This window comes from Bufo bufo, chromosome 4 (genome assembly GCF_905171765.1).
Source record: "Bufo bufo chromosome 4, aBufBuf1.1, whole genome shotgun sequence".
NCBI lineage: Eukaryota > Metazoa > Chordata > Amphibia > Anura > Bufonidae > Bufo > Bufo bufo.
In genome coordinates, this window is record NC_053392.1 from 133,595,738 (window position 1) to 133,616,905 (window position 21,168).

Sequence of the window (21,168 nt, forward strand, 5' to 3'; positions counted from 1 at the left end):
CTAGACCAAACAGTAACCAAAAGAGGGAAAAAAAGGGAAAAGACTTATCTGATACGAGAAGGAGCAGACTATCCACCAAGCATCCAAAGCTCACACAAGGTAGAACTATAACCCGCAAAGGCTATAGGGAGAGGGAGGAATAAATAGCCTCCCCAATGACCAAACAAACCACACCTAATAGGAGGTGGGATTCTGTTCAAACCCAGAACAAAACACTGTCAGATCGAGTCACGTGCAAAAACATGCAATGCGACAACTCACTGCAATATAGAGTACAAAATTGCATAATAATTACAAAGTACTACACTATAAGTGAGAGATGCTTGGCAAATCGTTTTGTACAAAATTATTTAAGCCCGTCTGCCGCACGTCAAGGCGATCTCTGTTAGACGGGTTCCTAACACTAAATTCTACCTGTTAGGTGCCATGTCTTTTAATGTTGTTCCCTGCCCTAGCAATGTGCTCCTGCGGTTTGGTATGTGCTGACTGACCCCCTTTTTTGTCTTTCTTCGCAGTTTGTACTGGAGGTGTGGCTGCCTCTTCAGTCACGCACTCCTGACCACCCCGTCTGCCTTATAGGCTGATTTTAATTAGGTGGAACCTACACTCCCTGAAGTGTATGGTAGCCGTCATGGCACCTAACAGGTAGAATTTAGTGTTAGGAACCCGTCTAACAGAGATCGCCTTGACGTGCGGCAGACGGGCTCAAATAATTTTGTACAAAACGATTTGCCAAGTATCTCTCACTTATAGTGTAGCACTTGTAATTATTATGCAATTTTGTACTCTATATTGCAGTGAGTTGTCGCATTGCATGTTTTTGTCTTCTACTGTAATAAAATCCTACTTCTAGGGGATAGCCTCCTGGGGGATAGCCTCCTGCTAATAGTCCCTCCCCTCATTTCTACAACTCTGTATGGTAAAGAAGGCCTGTGGCTCGCCTAAAATGCAAAATGGATATAAAGACCATGTTTTATGTATGAAATGTCAGTTTATTTTTTACATTATGTGCTGATGAGAAATATCGGTAAACATTTTTTTATGTTACAATAAAAATAAAAGAATAATACACTAGAAGTAATGCCATGTTGGTCATGTCCTCGTTCACAGTGTAGTCCTGGTCCAGGCTGGGACATGAAGAGGGGAAAGTGTGGAGCACCAATGTTGTGGACTCACGATGCAGAGGAGAACCTGTAGAGACAAACAGGCCCAGTTCACACTATGCAGTTTAGGCAGAAGGTTTTCATGATCATATTTGTTCACCCAAAAGAATGAAGAGTTGTGAAAAAAGTAGAAATAAAAGTTAGCCATTTTACAAACAAAATTCAGTTTTTTATTTTTTTTGCTTTTTAACTTGCATTTTAACCTGCTCTTAAAACACCAGCTGCATTGTGACTGGCTGCTATGAGCAACAAGCCATTTTTTTCCCGTTAGTCTTGATAAGTGAGGCCCATTGGTTTCTTGCTCATTTTCCTCTACTTATGTTTTACAGTTAAGGGGTCATGCGCAATAGACGGGCAGCGGCCACTTGTGCACCACATCATGGATGTGGACCTATTCACTTGAATGGGTCCACAATCTGGAAAGTGTGGTGCGGCACGGAAGCACTACGGAGTGCTTCCATTGATTTTCTGCCCATGCCTTTGCACCTCAAAAAAGGAGTGCATAGACTGTCTGATGGGATTGCGGACCCATTCAAGTGGACACACGGTTGTTCACACTACAGGAGAAATATATGGCTGGTCCAACTTTCCTTGGTAATAACAGTTGATTGACTGGGGTTTCAGAGGCCAGACCTGTGATATGACCCCATTCAACAGGTATTAGCAGATTTCGTCAAACTCCTTAAATGGTTGTCTGAGTTACATGGAAGCCTCTCTAAATGTGATAAAGTAAGAAAGGAACATATACTCACTCACCACTGTTCAGGACGTCACCTCCAGTTTCTGGATATGGAAAGCAGCGGTGAAATTGCAGTACAAGGCATGTAACTGCTGCAGCCAATCATTGGCCTCTGCGGTATACAGCCACATCACCATTGCAGGCTGTAAACACTGAACAGTGGTGAGGACCAGAGCAGCAACACTGGAAACTACCAGGGACTACGTTGTGAGTAAGGCCCCTTTCACACGAGCGTGACAGATTAGCTCCAGATGTGTTCAGGGAAACTCACACCATTTTGCAAGTTCAGTCAGTTTTGTCTGCGATTGCATTCAGTTTTTTCTGCACGGGTGCAATGCGTTTTGATGAGTTTTTAACGTGCGCGATAAAAAAACTGAAGGTTTACAAAACAACATCTCTTAGCAACCATCAGTGAAAAATGCATTGCATCCGGACTTGCTTGCGGATGCAATGCGTTTTTCACGAAGCCCTATTCACTTCTTTGGGGCCAGGGCTGCGTGAAAAACGCAGGATATAGAACATGCTGCGTTTTTCACGCAACGCAGAACTGATGCGTGAAAATAAATGCTCATGTGCACAGACCCATTGAAATGAATGGGTCAGGATTCAGTGCAGGTGCTATGCGTTCACGTCACGCATTGCATCGGCACGGAAAACTCGCTCGTGTGAAAGGGGCCTAAGGCCCCTTGCAGACAAGTGAGAGCAGATTAGGTCCGGATGCGTTGCAAATGCGTTCAGTGAAAAATGCGCAATTTCGCAAGCAAGGGCATTCAGTTCAGTTTTTATCGCGCGGGTGCAATGCGTTTTGCACATGCGTGATAAAAAACGGAAGGTTTACAAACAACATCTCTTAGCAACCATCCATGAAAAACACATCGCATCCGCACTTGCGGATGCGATGCGATTTTCACACAGCCCCATTCACTTCTATGGGGCCAGCGTTGCGTGAAAAATCACAGAATATAGAACATGCTGCGATTTTCACGCAAAACGCAGAAGTGATGCGTGAAAACAAACGCTCATGTACACAGACCCATTGAAATGAATAGGTCCGGATTCCATGCGGGCGCAATGCGTTCGCATCACGCATTGCACCAGCGCGGAATACTCGCTAGTCTGCAAGGGACCTAATTGTTCTTTATTTAACGGGGTAAGCCATATATCAAGTTTAACAGGAAAGGGATAACAATTAGCTCGATGAACGGAGCAGAAGGTCAAGCATGCCCAGTGCCACTCCCATTCATCTCTATGGAACTACCAGAGATACGTTTCGGGGAGCGTCCATTCTTGTGATCAATGTGTGGGGGAGGGGGGGGGGTCACAAGAGTCAGACCCCCACCAATCTAAAGGAACCAGTACACTGCAGATTACGCACTTTTTTTTTTTTATGCGGGGGGGGGGGGGGGGTGGTGTCCGAAACAGTGAGATTCTCTTATGTAAAGGGGATTTCTCCCATAGACTTCAAGCCATATTTTTATTTTTTATAAGAGTTATCCCTTAGCCACAGGATAGGAGATAACTTGATATAACCAGAATACCCCTTTAACTAGAATCCCCTCTTTAATGAAAAAAAAAAAAAAGTCTCGCAGACTTCGCGTAATAACTTCATAAATTTATTTGTACTGTAAAAAAACATTTCCCGAACTCTTGGATACCACTTGGAACCGAACCAGAGTTCGGGAAAGGTTTTTGTTACAGTAAAAATTTGTTTATAAAGTTATTGCGCAAAGTCTCACGAGACTTCGTGAAGCAATAACTTCGGCTCATCGGAGCCAATACATTCTAATACTGTACGGAGCTCCTGCTCTGTACAGTATTAGAACTAAGTTTTATGCGAATCGACTTCAGATGTTTCATCCAAAGGGAATTTGCGCATCCCTAGTCAAGTGTCAGAGGAATCAGATTAGTTCAGTTAGGACTAAGATTAATCTAACACGCCGTTCCTAGTAACTCTCGATGTGTGATCCATAGTAAAAGGCTACGCCATCCAGTATCACTATGTGCGCAGACAGAATGGCAAATTACAGCGGATTTCATTTTACATTATGAGTGAGTGACGAATCTGCACTGTAATATACAAGTATATCACAACTGGACAACAATGACATTATTACACTAGTGTTTGAGACCCGGTATATCCAAGATCGGCCTTTTACCTTTGCACACGCTGAACCAAGTGAGAAATGAGCTGGTCTGTGATTCCGGGGCTGGACTCCTCTGCTAAGCTAAAGGCGTTCTCTAGTTCCTGTACGGATCCAAACGCTCCGGCACAGCGCTGCTCCCTCAGCTGTGGGTGGAGAAAAGACATTTATATACCATGAACCCATAAGCGGACTGGGAACTTAAAGTGGCCCTGGAAAAAAATACTAACAGTGGTCCCGTTTTGTAGTTGGGTCGAAATTGATGGAAGGCAGGGCCAGCAATACCATATTGTGGCACATTATACCACCCCAACAGAGCCAAATACCACAGTCCATCACAAAATACTTTCGCCAGCAGCACAAACTACATCCCCCAAAATTTCCACTGGCCGGCCATGAGGAGGGTCCAGGTGTCCCCCTGGGCATCGGCCCACCAGGAAATTTCCCTGTAAGGTGTATGGCCAATCCGCACCTGCATGAACCCGAACAACTGCTGCTGCAAACCCTGAAGGAGACAACTAGGAAAATGTATGAAAACTGCAACAGCTACCCATAGCTACTAATCAGACTGCTGCTTTCATTTCAAAGTGGCCCCTGAAAACGGAGAGCGGGGCTGAGATTGAGCAACTTCACTTTATCTCTGAACCAGTTTTAATAAGGCCGGTGCGACATGAAGACTTTTTGTAGCACTAATGATGGATTTTAACAGGCTGCCATAGCAAAGCACCGGGGCACATTTATTAACGGGCTTGTCTCGCTTCAGCAAATGGCATTTATCACATAAAGAAAGTGAATAGAAGGCCTGTACTAATGTGTTGTCATAGTCCATGTTACCTTGATTCATTTTTCGATTAAATTACACACACCGTTTCCAGGGGTTACGACCACCGCTGCAGAGCAGATACGTGGTTGGCGCAGGATCGCAGGGTGGTCGTAACTATGGAAACGAGCAGTGTATAATGTGATGGAAAAATGAATCAAGCCAGCAAAGGAGGCAATATGGACAATCACAATACATCAGTAAGGGCCTTGTACTAACTTTCTTTACATGATAAATGCCATTTGCTTAAGTAAGAAAACCCGTTTAGGGCTGGCATCTCATTCGACAGTCTTAGGCTGGGTTCATGTGTTTTTGTATTATGTTTAACGTATACATTAAATGGATGCCCACGACAAATGCCACACAGTGGCATCTATCACCATAAAGTTCCACTGTAAAAAAAATTATATATATCTATATATATATCTATATCTATCTATCTATCTATCTATCTATCTATCTATCTATATATATATATATATATATATAGCTGGACTGTGCAGGATGGATAAGCTTTTGTACTACACGTTTGCATCCTCTTTGTTTTTTCTTACTTTCTTTAAACATGGGACAAAAACATGACATGAACCCAGCCTTAACCAGAAGTCTTTTGGCTTTAATTTCAACAATAGCCTTCTGATAAATATGGAACATATTCAGACTTTTGTACAGTTCCTTTGATACAAACCAGTCAGCTCAAACCACTGCTTCATCCTGAAACATCACTTCAAACCTCTTGCTCCAGTTGGAGGCAAAGAACTTTCATGTTGCTGGAACTGAGCTCACCAGTAAGTCGACCGAATCTCAGAGCGATTCTGTAATGTTTTTCAGTTTAAGCTCCTGAAAGGTCTCAGTTCTCCTAGTCTTCATTTCAAGACACAGGACCCACTTCTGTAATAGAGCATACCACCTAGTATGGCCCTATTGGCTTAAAGGGGTATTCCCATCTGAGGCAATGAGGGCATATCGCTAGGATATGCCCCCATTGTCTGATAGGTGTGGGTCCCACCGCTGGGACCCGCACCTATATCGAGAAAGGAGCGGGAAAGGTGGTGGCTGGAGGACCTCGGGTCAGGCCACCACCAAGCTCTCTCCCCATAAAAGTGAATGGGAGTGCAACCGTGCTTGCATGGCCCTTGCTCCCATTCATTTCTACAATGTCTGAGATGGGAATATCCCTTTAAGTTATTAAGAAAGCAATAACGACTCATGAACAGTAGGTGGCACCATCACTGGCTTTTCATATATGTACATCATTAAATACAGTAGAACAGCTCACCTCCTGAAATACTGGAGCTACAAGCGCCGATAAACAGTGGGATCTTGGCAAACGTTTTATAGCTTCTGATGGCTGCAGAGAAGAGTACAATGTAAAGCTCAAGTTTTAGTATTTACTTCATAAACTGCAAACCAGTTCTCAGTAATAATCACACTAGGAGAAGCAAAAACTGCCAAGGCTGGGATCATATGGAATATCAAATTTGTTTTTGCTTTTTTCCTAAAGATTTCATATGGTTTAAGGTTTTTATTGAAAATGTCGTTGTGGTCAAATCAGCTCAGATCATTCAGAAGAGGTCAAGAGAGAAGATGGAAAACTAGATGACAGTCTGACCGATTTGCTATGTAGAAGGCTACTTTCACACTAGCGGTTTTTGCGGATACGTCTTGGATCTGCAAAAACGCTTCTGTTACAATAATACAACCACATGCATCCGTCATGAACGGATCCGGTTGTATTATTTCTTATAAAGCCACGACGGATCAGTCATGAACACCATTGAAAGTTAATGGGGGACGAATCAGTTTTCTATTATGTCAGAGAAAACTGATCCGTCCCCATTGACTTACATTGTGAGTCAGGATGGATCCGTCTTGCTCCGCACCACATCGCGGACAGAAAAACACTGCTTGCAGCGTTATTCTGTCCGCAATGGGAGCGCAACCAAACAGAACGGAATGCATTCTGGTAACTCTGTTCTGTTTTGTCCCCAATGACAACGAATGGGGACAAAACAAGCGTTTTCTTCCGCTATTGAGATCCTATGACGGATCTCAGTAGCGGAATTGAAAATGCTAGTGTGAAAGTAGCCTAAAACAGAAGCCAATAAAAAAAAATAAAAAAAATAAAACTATCACAAAAATGGTTTTGCCCAAAATACATGTGAATCTATAATTAAAAAAAAGTGGCTCCAAAAGGTGTCCATAGCCTTTAAAGTGTCATCAGGATCTTCTTTACCTTTCAACAGACTAAATTACCTTTCTTTGCCTGTAGAATCCATGTTTATGTTCAGAAACCACCTCACTCTCTACAAAATCAGTTTAATGTAAACCAGTAAACAGAAGACACGGGAGAAGGGGAATGCTGAAGCATCTCGCTAAGGGTAAGACCCCATTCAGACGAACGTATGGCCTGTGATCTGCAACACACGGCAAAAGAAAGGACATATCCTACCTTTGAAGTGCAGAGGCACGGACCCGGAATCCCATGGAAGGGCTTCCAATCCGTGCCACTGTACCGCAAAAGATAGGACATGTCCTATCTTTTGCCGTATGTATGTTGCGGATCACAGACCCATTGAAGTCAATGGATCTGTACCACAGAATGGAGTTCACATGGCTGGTGCCCGTGTATTGCAGACCCGCTGTTTGCGGTCTGCAATGCGGACACTGAGGCCATACGTCTGTCTGAACGGGGCCTTACAGTAAATTAGCAGGTGGTGCTGTGGGCAGGATACACTTATAGAAAGTAAATGCAAGCACTAAATAAGCAGAATGCAAAACTTTTTTTATTTATTTATTTTTATATTAGGAGTAATGATTTAACAAATTCAGAAGACAGATTTCCCTAAGAACTTTAGATGGACATAAAATATTCACCTGCTGGTATCCCCACTGTAGCCGGCTCATGGAGGAGGGGCGCATGGTTTCTGGAAATGACCAGTGAGGAGTCTGGGACTGATTTTTGTCATCTTCATTGTCTCTGGGCATAAAAATTATATATTAATAAGGTACAGATCAAAACAGGATCCAAGTACCGTGCATCACAGACGAGGGAGATGGCACACTTTCAAAATGAACTCACAAATCGGAGTCGTCAGAGCTGGAGTCATCACGGTGGCCCTGAGATTTCCAGCGTCGATATCGTTCCACCAGCTCCATAAGGAAGGAGGTTTTCTTGGTGTATCGTAAGATAAAGCGATGTTTAAGCAGCTCCCGTGCTGTAGGCCTCTATAATACAGGACACGACACATGCGGTAGAAGATATGACAGCTATTCTCTCTATATAAATGTTATTTTTATTGTGGCATACTGTTACAGAATTTCAATAGTGATAAAAGACTAAATATAAGAGGGTCATTCCAGGACTTTAAAGGCTATGTACACCTTTGGGGGCATTTTTTTAAAATCATCGCATTGTATTTATTTTGAGCTCAAAATCATTTTTCCAATTGGTCTTTAAACAAAAATATGAAATCCTTTTATCTGTACAGAGCTGACATGCTCTAGTAGCAGCCTGTGGATTTTTTGTCTTTTCCGTCATCTGGGGAGCTGACGGGCTCCTTATCTCTGCTCTCTGACATTATAAACACTTAAAGCTCAATCCTTATCTTACTGGTAAGGATGTGGGTTAAATAAGTGTTTATGACCTCTTAGTTTAGAGATAAGGGTTATTAGATGACGGGCACAAAGTGAAAGTACCAGTCACACAGTTAGAAAAACAGTTAAAGGGAGTCTGTCACCTCCATATGGCCATATACAGTGCTTACATGGCTCTGTAGCACACCTATACAGGATTGTAACGGTACCTTTGTTCTTTTCTTTAGACTTGCACCGGCAGGAAAAACGACGTTTAATTCATATGCAAATGAGCACTCGCAAGTGCCCAGGGGCGGCGTTCAGTGTGTCGGTGCCCAGGCTGCTCTGCCTTCTTTTCACTTTACTCCTCCACAGTCTCTGCCTTTGCCCGCCTTATTCCTGTGCGGCCGCGTCACTTCCGGTACAGACTTTTCGCAAGGTATAGAGATCTGCTTTGCCGGGCTGGTGCATGCGCACGGTGATGCCCATTTTGCACTGCATCGCTTCACCTAGTGCGCATGGCCTCGGCCGGACCTAGCGATGACGTAAAGGACTTGGAGGGCGGGCAAAGGCAGAGACTGGGGAGGAGTAAAGTGAAAAGAAGGCAGAGCAGCCTGGGCACCTACACACTGGACGCCGCCCCTGGGCACTTGCGAGTGCTCATTTGCATATGAATTAAACTTCGTTCTTCCTGCTGGTGCAAGTCTAAAGAAAAGAACAAAGGTACCGTTACAATCCTGAATAGGTGTGCTACAGAGCCATGTAAGCACTGTATATGGCCATATGGAGGTGACAGACTCCTTTTAACCCTTTGTGACAGAATGGCTCAATATTTTTATAAAAGGCCAACTGAAAATATGATTTTTAACAAAAAATGAGTAAAATGCAATAATAAACAATAATTGCCTCCAAAAGTGTAGATAGATCGTACTAACCCCTTCAAGAGCCATTTTTCACCTTAAGGACCAGGCCAAATTTTGAAAAACTTGACGTGTCACTTTATGTGGTAATAACTTTGGAATGCTTTTACTTATGCAAGCCATTCTGAGATTGTTTTTTCGCGTGAAACATTTTACTTCATGACAGTGGTAAATTTCATTCTAAATATATTACCTTTATTTAAAAAAATATATATAAATTACCAAAAATTTTCTAAATTTTAATTTCTCTGCTTTTAAGGCAGATAGTGATACCTCATAAAATGGTTATTACTTTAGATTTCCCATATCTACATTATGTTGCCGTCATTTTGTAAATGTTCTTTAAAAACATTTTTGGGGATGTTAGATGGAGTACAATTTTAGATGCAATTTTTAAAATGTTTAAGAATTTCCAAAACTCGCTTCTTAAAGGATCAATGCAGTGATGGTCACTTTGTGGGGCTTACATGATAGAAACCACCCATAAATTACCCCATTGTAGAAACTACACCCCTCAAGTTAATTAAATATGATTTTACAAACTTTGTTATCCGTTTAGGTGTTCCACAAGAATTAAATGAAAATAGAGAAAATAATTTTTTGCTGAATTTCCATTTTAATCCATTTTTTTCTGTAAGGCAGCAAGGGTGAACAGCAAAACAAAACAATATTTATTACCCTGATTCTGTAGTTTACAGAAACCCCATATGTGGTGGCTCAGAAGGAAAGGGAGCAACATATGGATGGATTTAGAAGGGCAGATTTCGCTGGGATAATTTTAAGTTGCCCTGTCGCATTTGAAGACTCCTACAGTAGAAACTATGGGATAAGGTAACAGTTTTATTGGTACTATTTTGCGGAACAAATAATTTTTGTTCGCTTGATATTACACTTTTTGGCTGTTCTGGCACAGTTTTTAGTTTTTTTAACGGTATTCACCTGACAGGACAGATCATGTGTTATTTTCAAAGAGCAGGTTGCTACTAGGGGTGAGCGAATAGAGCTTTGGATCCAAGATCCGAAGTCGATTCATTCAAGAACTTAGTTTTAATGCTGTATGGAGACCTGTCTGCATACAGCATTAAAACGTATGTGCTTCCACAAGGCAAAATTTGTTAAGTCCGAAGTCGAGCGAGACTTTGGTGCATAACTTCGGGCTTAGATTCTACGACTTTAAAAACATTTTAAACAGGAATCCGAAGTCTGCTTCAGTAGTGGCTGGTATGGGGTTAAAGAGGTTGTCCACGATTATTTTTATATATTTTTTTTTAACCCCACCCGCTGAACCTGTGAAGGGATCTATACTTACCTGCTGCTCAGTTTTAACTCTAGCAGTGACGCGTCACCTGGGGACACATCACCACTGAGGCCACTCACTGGCTGCAGAGGTGCACATGGCCGCATCTGTGCAGAAAGTTTACATGTGGAGACCAAAAGTGCAGTGAAGACAGCCTGGTATCCATGGAACCAGAACAAACCAGCAAGGAGCAGGCAAATACAGTCCCTTACACAGCCCTGACAATCAGCTGTTTGCAGAAGTCATGGTGCGCCAGACCTAGCACAGCTCCGTACACCGTGTAGCGGCTGGGACATTTACTGCAAGCTCAGTCCCATTCATGCGTTGTACACTATGTAGCAGACGGAAATGTACTGCAAGCTTAGACCCATATGGACCTGTGCTAGTTCTGGTGCACCACGGCTCCTGCAAACAGCTGATTGGCAGACGCTGCCTCGATGTGAACTCCCACCCATCTGATACTGATGACCTACTAAGGATAGGTCATCAATATTAAAATCCTTTAGCTTTTAGATAATAAACTTATAGGTTAAAAAATAGTCACCAATCGGGGATCTTTGTTCAAACAGGCGTCCACAAATTCTTTAAATGGTTTGCTGTGCTGCCCTTGCAAAGAAGGAGGGTTATTCTTAGGAATTAAGAATAGGACTCTCATAGGATGGAGGTCAGAGTATGGAGGCTCTCCCTTAGCCAGCTCAATGGCTGTAATGCCCAGAGACCATATATCTGCCTGAGAATAAAAAAAAAAAAAAAAAAAGACTAAATAACCAGTAAAGAAACAATACTTTATGGAAAAAACAATGACGCTGTAAGGCAACCCAACCTTAAAGTCATAGGCAGACTGCTTGATGACCTCAGGAGCCATCCAGAATGGGGTTCCCACAAAGGTGTTCCTCTTGATCTGAGTGTCTGTCAGTTGACCTGCTACCCCAAAATCGGCCAGCTTCACATCACCCTGCTCTGACAGCAACACATTAGCAGCTAAAAATGCAAAAAGGACATTACATAAGCTGCTAGCCAATTGATAATACAAAAGCATTTACCATTTAGAAAGAAGGAAATAGTTTTCCCCCCCATGATAAAATTTTCTATCAATTATCCATAAATGTTGCCCCCTGGACCTCACCTTTGATGTCTCTGTGAATCTTCCTCTCGGAGTGTAAATAATCGAGACCTTTAAGGATCTCTCGTAGTATTGTGGCTATATAGGACTCCTCCAGCGGGCCAGGTTTTAACTGCAGCAATGAAAGAATAGAAGATGAGGTAATGACTCGCTTTAGGGCCACGTTGCCTGGCTGTATTGCGGCCCGCAAACAGCAGGTCCGCAATATGCGGGCACCGGTCGTGTGCACCCTGCATCACAGATGTGGACCCATTCACTTGGGTCCGCAATCTGGAACTGAACAGGTGTTTCTGTCCGTGCCTCCGCACCGCAAAAAAATAAAACATGTTCTATTTTTTTGTGGTGCAGACAGATCACGGAGTCTACAACCCACACAAGTGGCTCAGGTAGTGCAGCTTATCCAGGATGGCACATCAATGCGAGCTGTGGCAAGAAGGTTTGCTGTGTCTGTCAGTGTAGTGTCCAGAGCATGGAGGCGCTACCAGGAGACAGGCCAGTACATCAGGAGACGTGGAGGAGGCCGTAGGAGGGCAACAACCCAGCAGCAGGACCGCTACCTCCGCCTTTGTGCAAGGAGGAACAGGAGGAGCACTGCCAGAGCCCTGCAAAATGACCTCCAGCAGGCCACAAATGTGCATGTGTCTGCTCAAACGGTCAGAAACAGACTCCATGAGGGTGATATGAGGGCCCGACGTCCACAGGTGGGGGTTGTGCTTACAGCCCAACACCGTGCAGGACGTTTGGCATTTGCCAGAGAACACCAAGATTGGCAAATTCGCCACTGGCGCCCTGTGCTCTTCACAGATGAAAGCAGGTTCACACTGAGCACATGTGACAGAGTCTGGAGATGCCGTGGAGAACGTTCTGCTGCCTGCAACATCCTCCAGCATGACCGGTTTGGCATTGGGTCAGTAATGGTGTGGGGTGGCATTTCTTTGGAGGGCCGCACAGCCCTCCATGTGCTCGCCAGAGGTAGCCTGACTGCCGTTAGGTACCGAGATGAGATCCTCAGACCCCTTGTGAGACCATATGCTGGTGCGGTTGGCCCTGGGTTCCTCCTAATGCAAGACAATGCTAGACCTCATGTGGCTGGGGTGTGTCAGCAGTTCCTGCAAGACGAAGGCATTGATGCTATGGACTGGCCCGCCCGTTCCCCAGACCTGAATCTAATTGAGCACATCTGGGACATCATGTCTCGCTCTATCCACCAACGTCACGTTGCACCATATACTGTCCAGGAGTTGGCAGATGCTTTAGTCCAGGTCTGGGAGGAGATCCCTCAGGAGACCGTCCGCCACCTCATCAGGAGCATGCACAGGCGTTGTAGGGAGGTCATACAGGCACGTGGAGGCCACACACACTACTGAAGCCTCATTTTGATTTGTTTTAAGGACATTACATCAAAGTTGGATCAGCCTGTAGTGTGTTTTTCCACTTTAATTTTGAGTCTGACTCCAAATCCAGACCTCTATGGGTTAAAAAATTTGATTTCCATTTTTTTATTTTTGTGTGATTTTGTTGTCAACACATTCAACTATGTAAAGAACAAAGTATTTCAGAAAAATATTTAATTAATTCAGATCTAGGATGTGTTATTTTTGTGTTCCCTTTATTTTTTTGAGCAATGTATATTGGCTGCACCACCTCTTTAATGCCTCTTTCACACGGGCGTTGCGGGAAAAAAAGGGGCGGGTGCGTTGCGGGAACACCCGCGATTTTTCCGCGCGAGTGCACTCGCGTGAGAAAAATCGGGCGTGTTTGGTACCCAAACCCGAACTTCTTCACAGAAGTTTGGGCTTGGGATCGGTGTTCTGTAGATTGTATTATTTCCCCTTATAACATGGTTATAAGGGAAAATAATAGCATTCTGAATACAGACTGCATAGTAAACTAGCACTGGAGGGGTTAAAAAATAAATTAAATAAAATTAACTCACCTTAGTCCACTTGATAACGCAGCCGGCATCTCCTTCTGTATTCTTTCTTCAGGACCTGGGTAAAGGACCTTTGATGACGTCACTCCGGTCATCACATGATCCATCACCATGGTAAAAGATCATGTGACGTACCATGTGATGACCGGAGTGACGTCACCAAAGGTCCTTGACCTATAATGAATGCTCACCACAGGTCCTGTTCAGTAAAGGAGATGCTGGCATCGCAATCAAGTGGACTAAGGAGAGTTAAAAAAAAATATTTATTTTTTTTAACCCCTCCAGCGCTGTTTTACTATGCATTCTGTATTCAGAATGCTATTATTTTTCCTTATAACCATGTTATAAGGGAAAATAATAATGATCGGGTCTCCATCCCGATCGTCTTCTAGCAACCGTGCGTGAAAATCGCGCCGCATCCGCACTTGCATGCGGATGCTTGCGATTTTCACGCAGCCCCATTCACTTCTATGGGGCCTGCGTTGTGTGAAAAACGCAGAATATAGAGCATGCTGCGCTTTTCATGCAACGCACAAGTGATGCGTGAAAATCACCGCTCATCTGAACAGCCCCATAGAAATGAATGGGTCGGGATTCAGTGCGGGTGCAATGCGTTCACCTCACGCATCGCATCCGCGCGGAATACTCGCCCGTGTGAAAGGGGCCTAAGACTTCTGAACGCCTATCCTTAAGTAGCAGAAGTAGCAGCACACATCCATGCAGGGCTCTGACCGAATTTCTTCTCTCAGTATGCGGTGTGAGAGCTCTGGCATACATAGGACCACAAGAGCGGCCCTTTGGCATATGTTTGGGCCGGAGAGCGTTGGCATATGTTTTCCCACAGTATATGTACACGTAGTATGGCATATCTTGTAGAAAAGTATCCTGCGTGATATACTCGCCTATTAGCTGCATGCCTATAGAGTGGCGTATACGACAACCCGCTGTCAGAGGTTGAACATGTATACTTGCCCTCTGATGTTACTAGATGTGACACTAATGCCTCACACAGTCAGTGTTTTTGTCAGTCTTTTCCATCAGGGATTCTGAGCCAAAACCAGGACTGGAGCCTCCACAGACATAAGGTAGAAGGGAAAGATCTTTACCTGGTTTTGGCTCCCAATCACTGATGGAAATCACTGACTGAACACTGACGTGTGAATGAGGCCTAATACATATTCTTACCAAGTCCAGTGCAGATCCTCCACCCAAATACTCCATGATGATCCACAGCTTTGACCCCTAAGAAGGACAAAGAAAATTAGGGACAAGACAGAAAACTAATCAGATACATGAACCTTGCAAACCAAATTACTTCTGGAAACTGAGTACAGACCAATGAAGATGACACCTGCTACAGGCACATACCGTACTTTCATGTGCCTTCCGCCACATGACGTGGAGGCACCATATGGGCACACACCGCATTCCTAATGCCAAACTTCCCCCACTGACTCCAATTATTACTAAAATATATTTTTTTTTCCTTTTTATTGGACACCTCTGTATTAAATATCATACATTTGAAAAATATAGTAAAAATAAAAAAAGCTACTGACACATGACAGGTTCAATCTGGCAATGTGAATATGTTAGGTGTACACGCCAGGAGCTTTGCCATCATACTACTGAATTTAAAGGGAATACAGTCTGCGGACAAAGCTCTATTCTAAAGGGTTAATGGGTTCACCTTCAGGTAGGAGCCATAGTAGCGAGTAATGTAAGGGCTGTCACACTGGCTCAAAACGGTGATCTCTTGTTGAATGTCCTCAATCTCATCTTCTGCCTCTTCCAGGTCTATGATCTTGATCGCCACCACTTCTTTGCTGCAGTTCTCTATACCCTTGTACACTTCTCCAAAGGAGCCCCTCCCAATGCGCTCAAGCTTGGTGAAAAGGCGTTCTGGATCCATTCTGGAACCCTACAGAGGAAGAATTATCCAGAAATCGGTATTTTCTTACAAGGGCTGACGCACATCACCACTGGTGGACTTAGCATGGAGACATCAGCCGCACCAAGTCAATGGTCCTTATGTATCAAGACTGGATCGGGCTGTAGACATGTTTCCTAAATCAACCAGACTTCAGCTTTCTTTTTCTGAACTGCACCATTAAAATGACACGACTGCCTAAGGCCACCTGCACACGTTGCGGAATACGTGTGGTTTTTATGCGTGGATTCCATACGGAAAAACCCCAGCATAATACAGCAGCAATGTGTATGAGATTAGACAAATCTCATGTTCACTTTGCTCTTTTTTCTGTCTGGAAATTGACCTGCTGTGAGGATTTAGAAATCTGCAGCATGTTAATTGTTCGTGGGATTTTTTTTTTGTGTGTGGATTTAACCCTTCCCGGTGTAAGGGTGAGATCTGCTGCAAATTCGCATAACAAACCGCATGCAACATTTAGTGCGGAAACACAGAGAAATCCGCACCGGCGTGCAGGTAGCCTAAAGGCAACACTTCGACAGGTGTCATACAAGAGGCTTGCGGTGTACTAAAGGCGGGTTTATCAGGGAGATGTGATGCATTTTCAACCTTGGAGAAACTTGGTGCAGCCACAGCTCAACAGATGAGAGAGGAACCTCAACAATCCTAAGGCAGCGGCAATAAGAGAAGAACTGAAAAGGCGGTCAGATGGGTAACATGGCTTCTTAGCGGGGTGGCATCAGAGGGTTATACACTGGTGAGGGATATAATAGACAGGTCTAGGGAGATCCAATGGGTAAGCTCTTAGCGGGATGGCATCAGAGGGTTATACACTGGTGAGGTATATAATAGCCAGGTCTAGGGAGATCAGATGGGTAACTTCGTAGAGTGCTGGCATCAGAGGGTTATACACTGGTGAGGGATATAATAGACAGGTCTAGGGAGATCAGATGGGTAACTTCGTAGAGTGTTGGCATCAGACGGTTATACACTGGTGAGGGATATAATAGACAGGTCTGGGGGGGAATCAGATGGGTAACCTCTTAGCAGGCTGGCATCAGCGTGTTTTACATTGGTGAGGGATATAATAGACAGGTCTAGGGAGATCAGATGGGTAACTTCGTAGAGGGCTGGCATCAGAGGGTTATACACTGGTGAGGGATATAATAGACAGGTCTGGGGGGGGAATCAGATGGGTAACCTCTTAGCAGGCTGGCATCAGCGTGTTTTACATTGGTGAGGGATATAATAGCCAGGTCTAGGGAGATCAGATGGGTAACTTCATAGAGTGTTGGCATCAGAGGATTATTGAGTGCTGAGGTATATAATAGCCAGGTCTGGGGGTGGGGGGGAATCAGGTGGGTAACCTCTTAGCGGGCTGGCATCAGAGCGTTTTACATTGGTGAGGGATATATTAACCAGGTCTAGGGGGGGGGGGGGGAAATCAGATGGGTAACCTCTTAGTGGGCTGGCATCAGAGCGTTTTACATTGGTGAGGGTTATAATAACCAGGTCAAAGGGGGGGGGGAGGGGGGGGGGTCAGATGGGTAACATGGCTTTGTAGCGGGCTGGTATTAGAGCATTTACATCCGCGAGGGATATAAGCTGTCATCAGGGGGTTATACACTAGTGGGAGTTGTAGTAGGGATGATGTAATGAAGTGCGGTATAATGGTACCAGATAGTTACCTGTGCCGGGAAGTCTCGCAGATGAGCCATTCTGTTGCAATCTCGTCCGCTCAATGAGCGATCACTGATCCGTAGACGGAGAACAGGCTTCTGCGGCACAGGCTACACGCCTCCCCCCACATGGCTCACCCCCTGTACCCCCTCAGTGTGAGATACTGGCAGCAGGCAGGGGGATTGCACTAGTAATGTCTACTCAATGAGCTTCCAGTCACAGTAGTACGACGATGACCTGCAGTGTACACAGCACTAGTGTATGTCCGGGGTGTAGTGTATGGAGGCGCTGACCCCGAGCACAGTGTGCACTACATCCTCAGGCACCATGGAGCCACGGCTGCCCTCTATACTAGTCTATGACAAGCCTGCTGCCATGCCGCTGCCCCATAGTCTGCAGACGGAGCAGTGCACGAGAGTCTTAGCAGATGGTCGTCTCTGTACATAGGAGAAAAAATGCTCCAGGGCGCACCCCCCACCCTAATGTCACACACGTAGTGACGTCACTGCCGCCGGGATATCTCGGAATGTGTAGTTTTTTAGAAAGCCGTCAAACCTTGTCATGGTGGCGCCGAGAACTACAAATCCCATAAGCAGGAGTCGCGGGGTGTTCTGGGAGTTGTAGTAGCTAGGTTGGGACGTAGAACGGAGACATTTAAGTCATGTGACCGGATTTTGGCGTGACGTAATGTCCATTGATACCGCTCTGGGAGTGGGAAATTGGAAGGCTGACTGACCCGCCTGTGGTGTGATGCGGCGCTCCCCTCTGCTTATAATGGCTCTGTTTAGACTTTGCTATAAGTTCTTGTGTACTGGCGTCACCAGACTGTGGCCCCCGGGATGTAAACAAAGGGGCCCAGGAGCCCCCAGAGCATCAGCAGTGGAGAATAAAACTCTTTCATGACTGGGGGTGTTTTGGGCCTTAGTGACCATAGTACAATGTAACCTTTTGGCTTGCTGAGTTCTCAAAGTGAATTTCTCCGTCTACCCCCAATTTCATTGTATTTTTTGGGTGGCGGAATGGAGATTTTTTTATTACATAGAATTGGAGTGGATAGTAATTTATCTCTGGTGCTACCATAGAGAAAGAATGACCTACCACTCCATCAGAACTGAGGGAACGGGTCCCCGTGCTCGTGATTGGTTGGGGTCCCAGCAGTTGGACCCCCAGCGATTGGTAAGTTACACCCTATCCTGTGGATAGGGGATAACATATAAACGTGGCATAACCTCTTACATATTTCAAGTGGTTAAAGACATTGTCACCAGGATCGACCCCATTAAACCGGGTATATTGCCTGGTAGGGTTGATCCAGATGAGTAAAAAACTACTTGTCTTTCTTTTTTGTAGGTGCAGGTGTTTTGGAGAAATGTACATTTTTATTTTTATGCAAATTAGCTATTGGAGCACCAGGAGGCGGGCTTATGCTGTTCCGCAGGGATCGCTGTATGGAGGGGGTTAACAGAGGGAGGGAGCTCCCTTCTCCATCGGGCCGCTGCGCGTCTGTGGCACCGTCCCAATGGCAACCGGACGCCTTCACAGGCATCCAGCTTGCCATGGTATATCAGCCTTTCAGCTAAGTGAAAGTACACTGCACAGTGTATTGTAGAACCATCAGACCCACTGCATCTTCAAGAACCAAGTGAGTCTGGGTCCAAAAAGTGTAAAATAAAAAAATCTAACTTCTTCCTATAGCGACCTGATCTATAAAAGAATCACGTTACTTTTATCGCGTGGTGAACGCCATAAAAAAAATGAAAAACTATGGTGGAATTGCAATTTTGCCCACCGCACTTCCCCAAAAAATCGTATAAAAAGTGATAAAAAAAAGTCATATGTACCTAAAATTAGTACCAATCAACCCGTCATCTCATCCCGCAAAAAATGAGCCCCTTCTTAAAACAATAACCCAAAAAATAAAAAAATGGCATTTTTCCCAAAAATGCTTTTATTGCTTTTATTGTATAAAGCTGAAATAAAAAAATAGGCATATTAGGTATCGCTGTGTCCGTAACAACCTGCTCTATAATAATATCACGCGATCCAACCAGTCTGGTGAATGCCGTAAAAAAAAAAAAAACGCTGCCAAAATCAAAAAGTCCAATATAGACCAAAATAGTACCAATCAAACCGTCACCTCATCCTGTAAAACATGAGCCCCTACATGAGACAATTACCCAAATAAATAAATAAAAATATGGCTTTTAGAAAATGGATCAAATCACAAACTTTGTCGCTCCCTGCAGAATGAAGGCTGTGCATAGGGTTCCCACCCCAAGTTAATAGTAAGAATCAATCACAGCAGAAATTTGCTTTGCTCAAAATATATTTCTTTTAATTCAAGAAGGTAAGTAATGCGGCAATATGCATTAACGTTTTCGGCTCACGTTCATACATATTGCCACATTACTTACCTTCTTGAATTAAAAGAAATATATTTTGAGCAAAGCAAATTTCTGCTGTGATTGATTCTTACTTTTAGAAAATGGAGACACAAAAACCTGATTTTTTTCCCAAAAATGCTTTTATTTTATAAAACCAAAATAAAAGAAAAAATACACATATTAGGTATTGCCGCATCCATAGAAACCTGCTCTATAAAAATATCACATGATCTAACCTGTCAGGTGAACATTGTAAAAAACATAAAATAAAAACTGTGCCAGAACAGCCATTTTTTTGGTTACCTTACCTCACAAAAAGCGTAATATTGAGCATTCAAAAACAATACTCCAAAATAGTACCAATAAAACTGTCACCTTATCCCATGGTTTTCGAAAGGGGGGTCACTTTTTGGGAGTTTTCACTGTAGGGGTGTATCAGGGGGAAATGGCGTCTAAAAATGAGTCCAGCAAAATCTGCCCTCCAAGAACCATATATGTTGCTCCTTTTCTTCTGCGCCCTGCCGTGTGCCCATAAAGCAGTTTACGACCACATGTGGGGTGTTTCAGTAATCAGGGTAATAAATATTGAGTTTTGTTTGGCAGTTAACCTTTTCTGTGTTACCAGAAATAATGGATTCAAATGGAAAATTGCCCCAAAAAGTGAAATTTTGAAATGTCATCTCCATTTTCCTTTAATTCTTATGGAACACCTAAAGGGTTAAAAGTGTTTGTAAAATCAGTTTTGAATAACTTGAGGGGGTGTAGTTTCTAAAATGGGGTCATTTATGGGTGGCTTCTACTATGTAAGCCTCACAAAGTGACTTCAGATCTGAAAAAAATAAAATTATCTTTAAGGAGGGCGCTACCCCTGACATACGACATCGACAATACACAACCTGGCACCTTGCAAATAATCCGGTGAACAAGACGAAGGGGGTCGCCATAGCGATTCACAAGTCCTTGCCTCACCAGGTACTAGGTTGTACTGTTGACCCTGGAGCCAGATACCTGATCCTTTCATTACTAATTGGTGGACGTGAATTCACCTTGCTTAACGCCCATGCCCCACACCAAAACCAGACCTCCTCCCTATCAGACCTAGTGGACACAGTCCTTCCTTTGATCGGAGGAACGGTTGTTTTTTGTGGCGACTTTAACCTTACCCTAGATCCCATGCTAGATAACTCGTCTGGACGCGCATCTCTCCCCTATTCCACAATTAAAAAGTCAAAAGTGCATTACTTCAATTGCAAAAATGCGATCCCTGGCGCCTCCAACATCCAGCTGATAGAGACTACTCTTTTTATTCTGCCCCTCACTACTCCTAAAGCCGCATAGACTATATTCTCCTCCAACAGTCTGCCCTAACGTGGCTGGAATCCACACAAATCGGCAATATTCTGTGGTCGGACCATGCCCCAATATTTTGTTCCCTGAACCTACCCTTTCTCAGGAAAAATGA

At 44.0% G+C, this 21,168-nt stretch overlaps 1 protein-coding gene across 3 annotated transcripts in view; it reads right to left on the reverse strand.

The window, feature by feature from the left end:
- Positions 1–977: 977 nt before the first annotated feature.
- Positions 978–21,168, reverse strand: part of STK25 (serine/threonine kinase 25) — a 108,866-nt gene continuing 88,675 nt past the window's right edge. For 2 of the 3 annotated variants that reach the window (XM_040427935.1, XM_040427936.1), the window contains exons 3-12: positions 15,403–15,633; positions 14,898–14,954; positions 11,783–11,891; positions 11,480–11,637; positions 11,201–11,386; positions 7,946–8,091; positions 7,741–7,843; positions 6,143–6,214; positions 4,059–4,189; positions 978–1,191 (exon numbers count right to left, since the gene is read on the reverse strand). In XM_040427935.1, the coding sequence (XP_040283869.1) occupies positions 1,173–1,191; positions 4,059–4,189; positions 6,143–6,214; positions 7,741–7,843; positions 7,946–8,091; positions 11,201–11,386; positions 11,480–11,637; positions 11,783–11,891; positions 14,898–14,954; positions 15,403–15,624 (1,203 nt within the window). In that variant the 5' untranslated portion in view covers positions 15,625–15,633 and the 3' untranslated portion in view covers positions 978–1,172. Of the gene's footprint in view, positions 1,192–4,058; positions 4,190–6,142; positions 6,215–7,740; positions 7,844–7,945; positions 8,092–11,200; positions 11,387–11,479; positions 11,638–11,782; positions 11,892–14,897; positions 14,955–15,402; positions 15,634–17,330; positions 17,815–21,168 lie in introns of those variants that run through there. The other variant, XM_040427934.1, reaches the window with a different exon arrangement.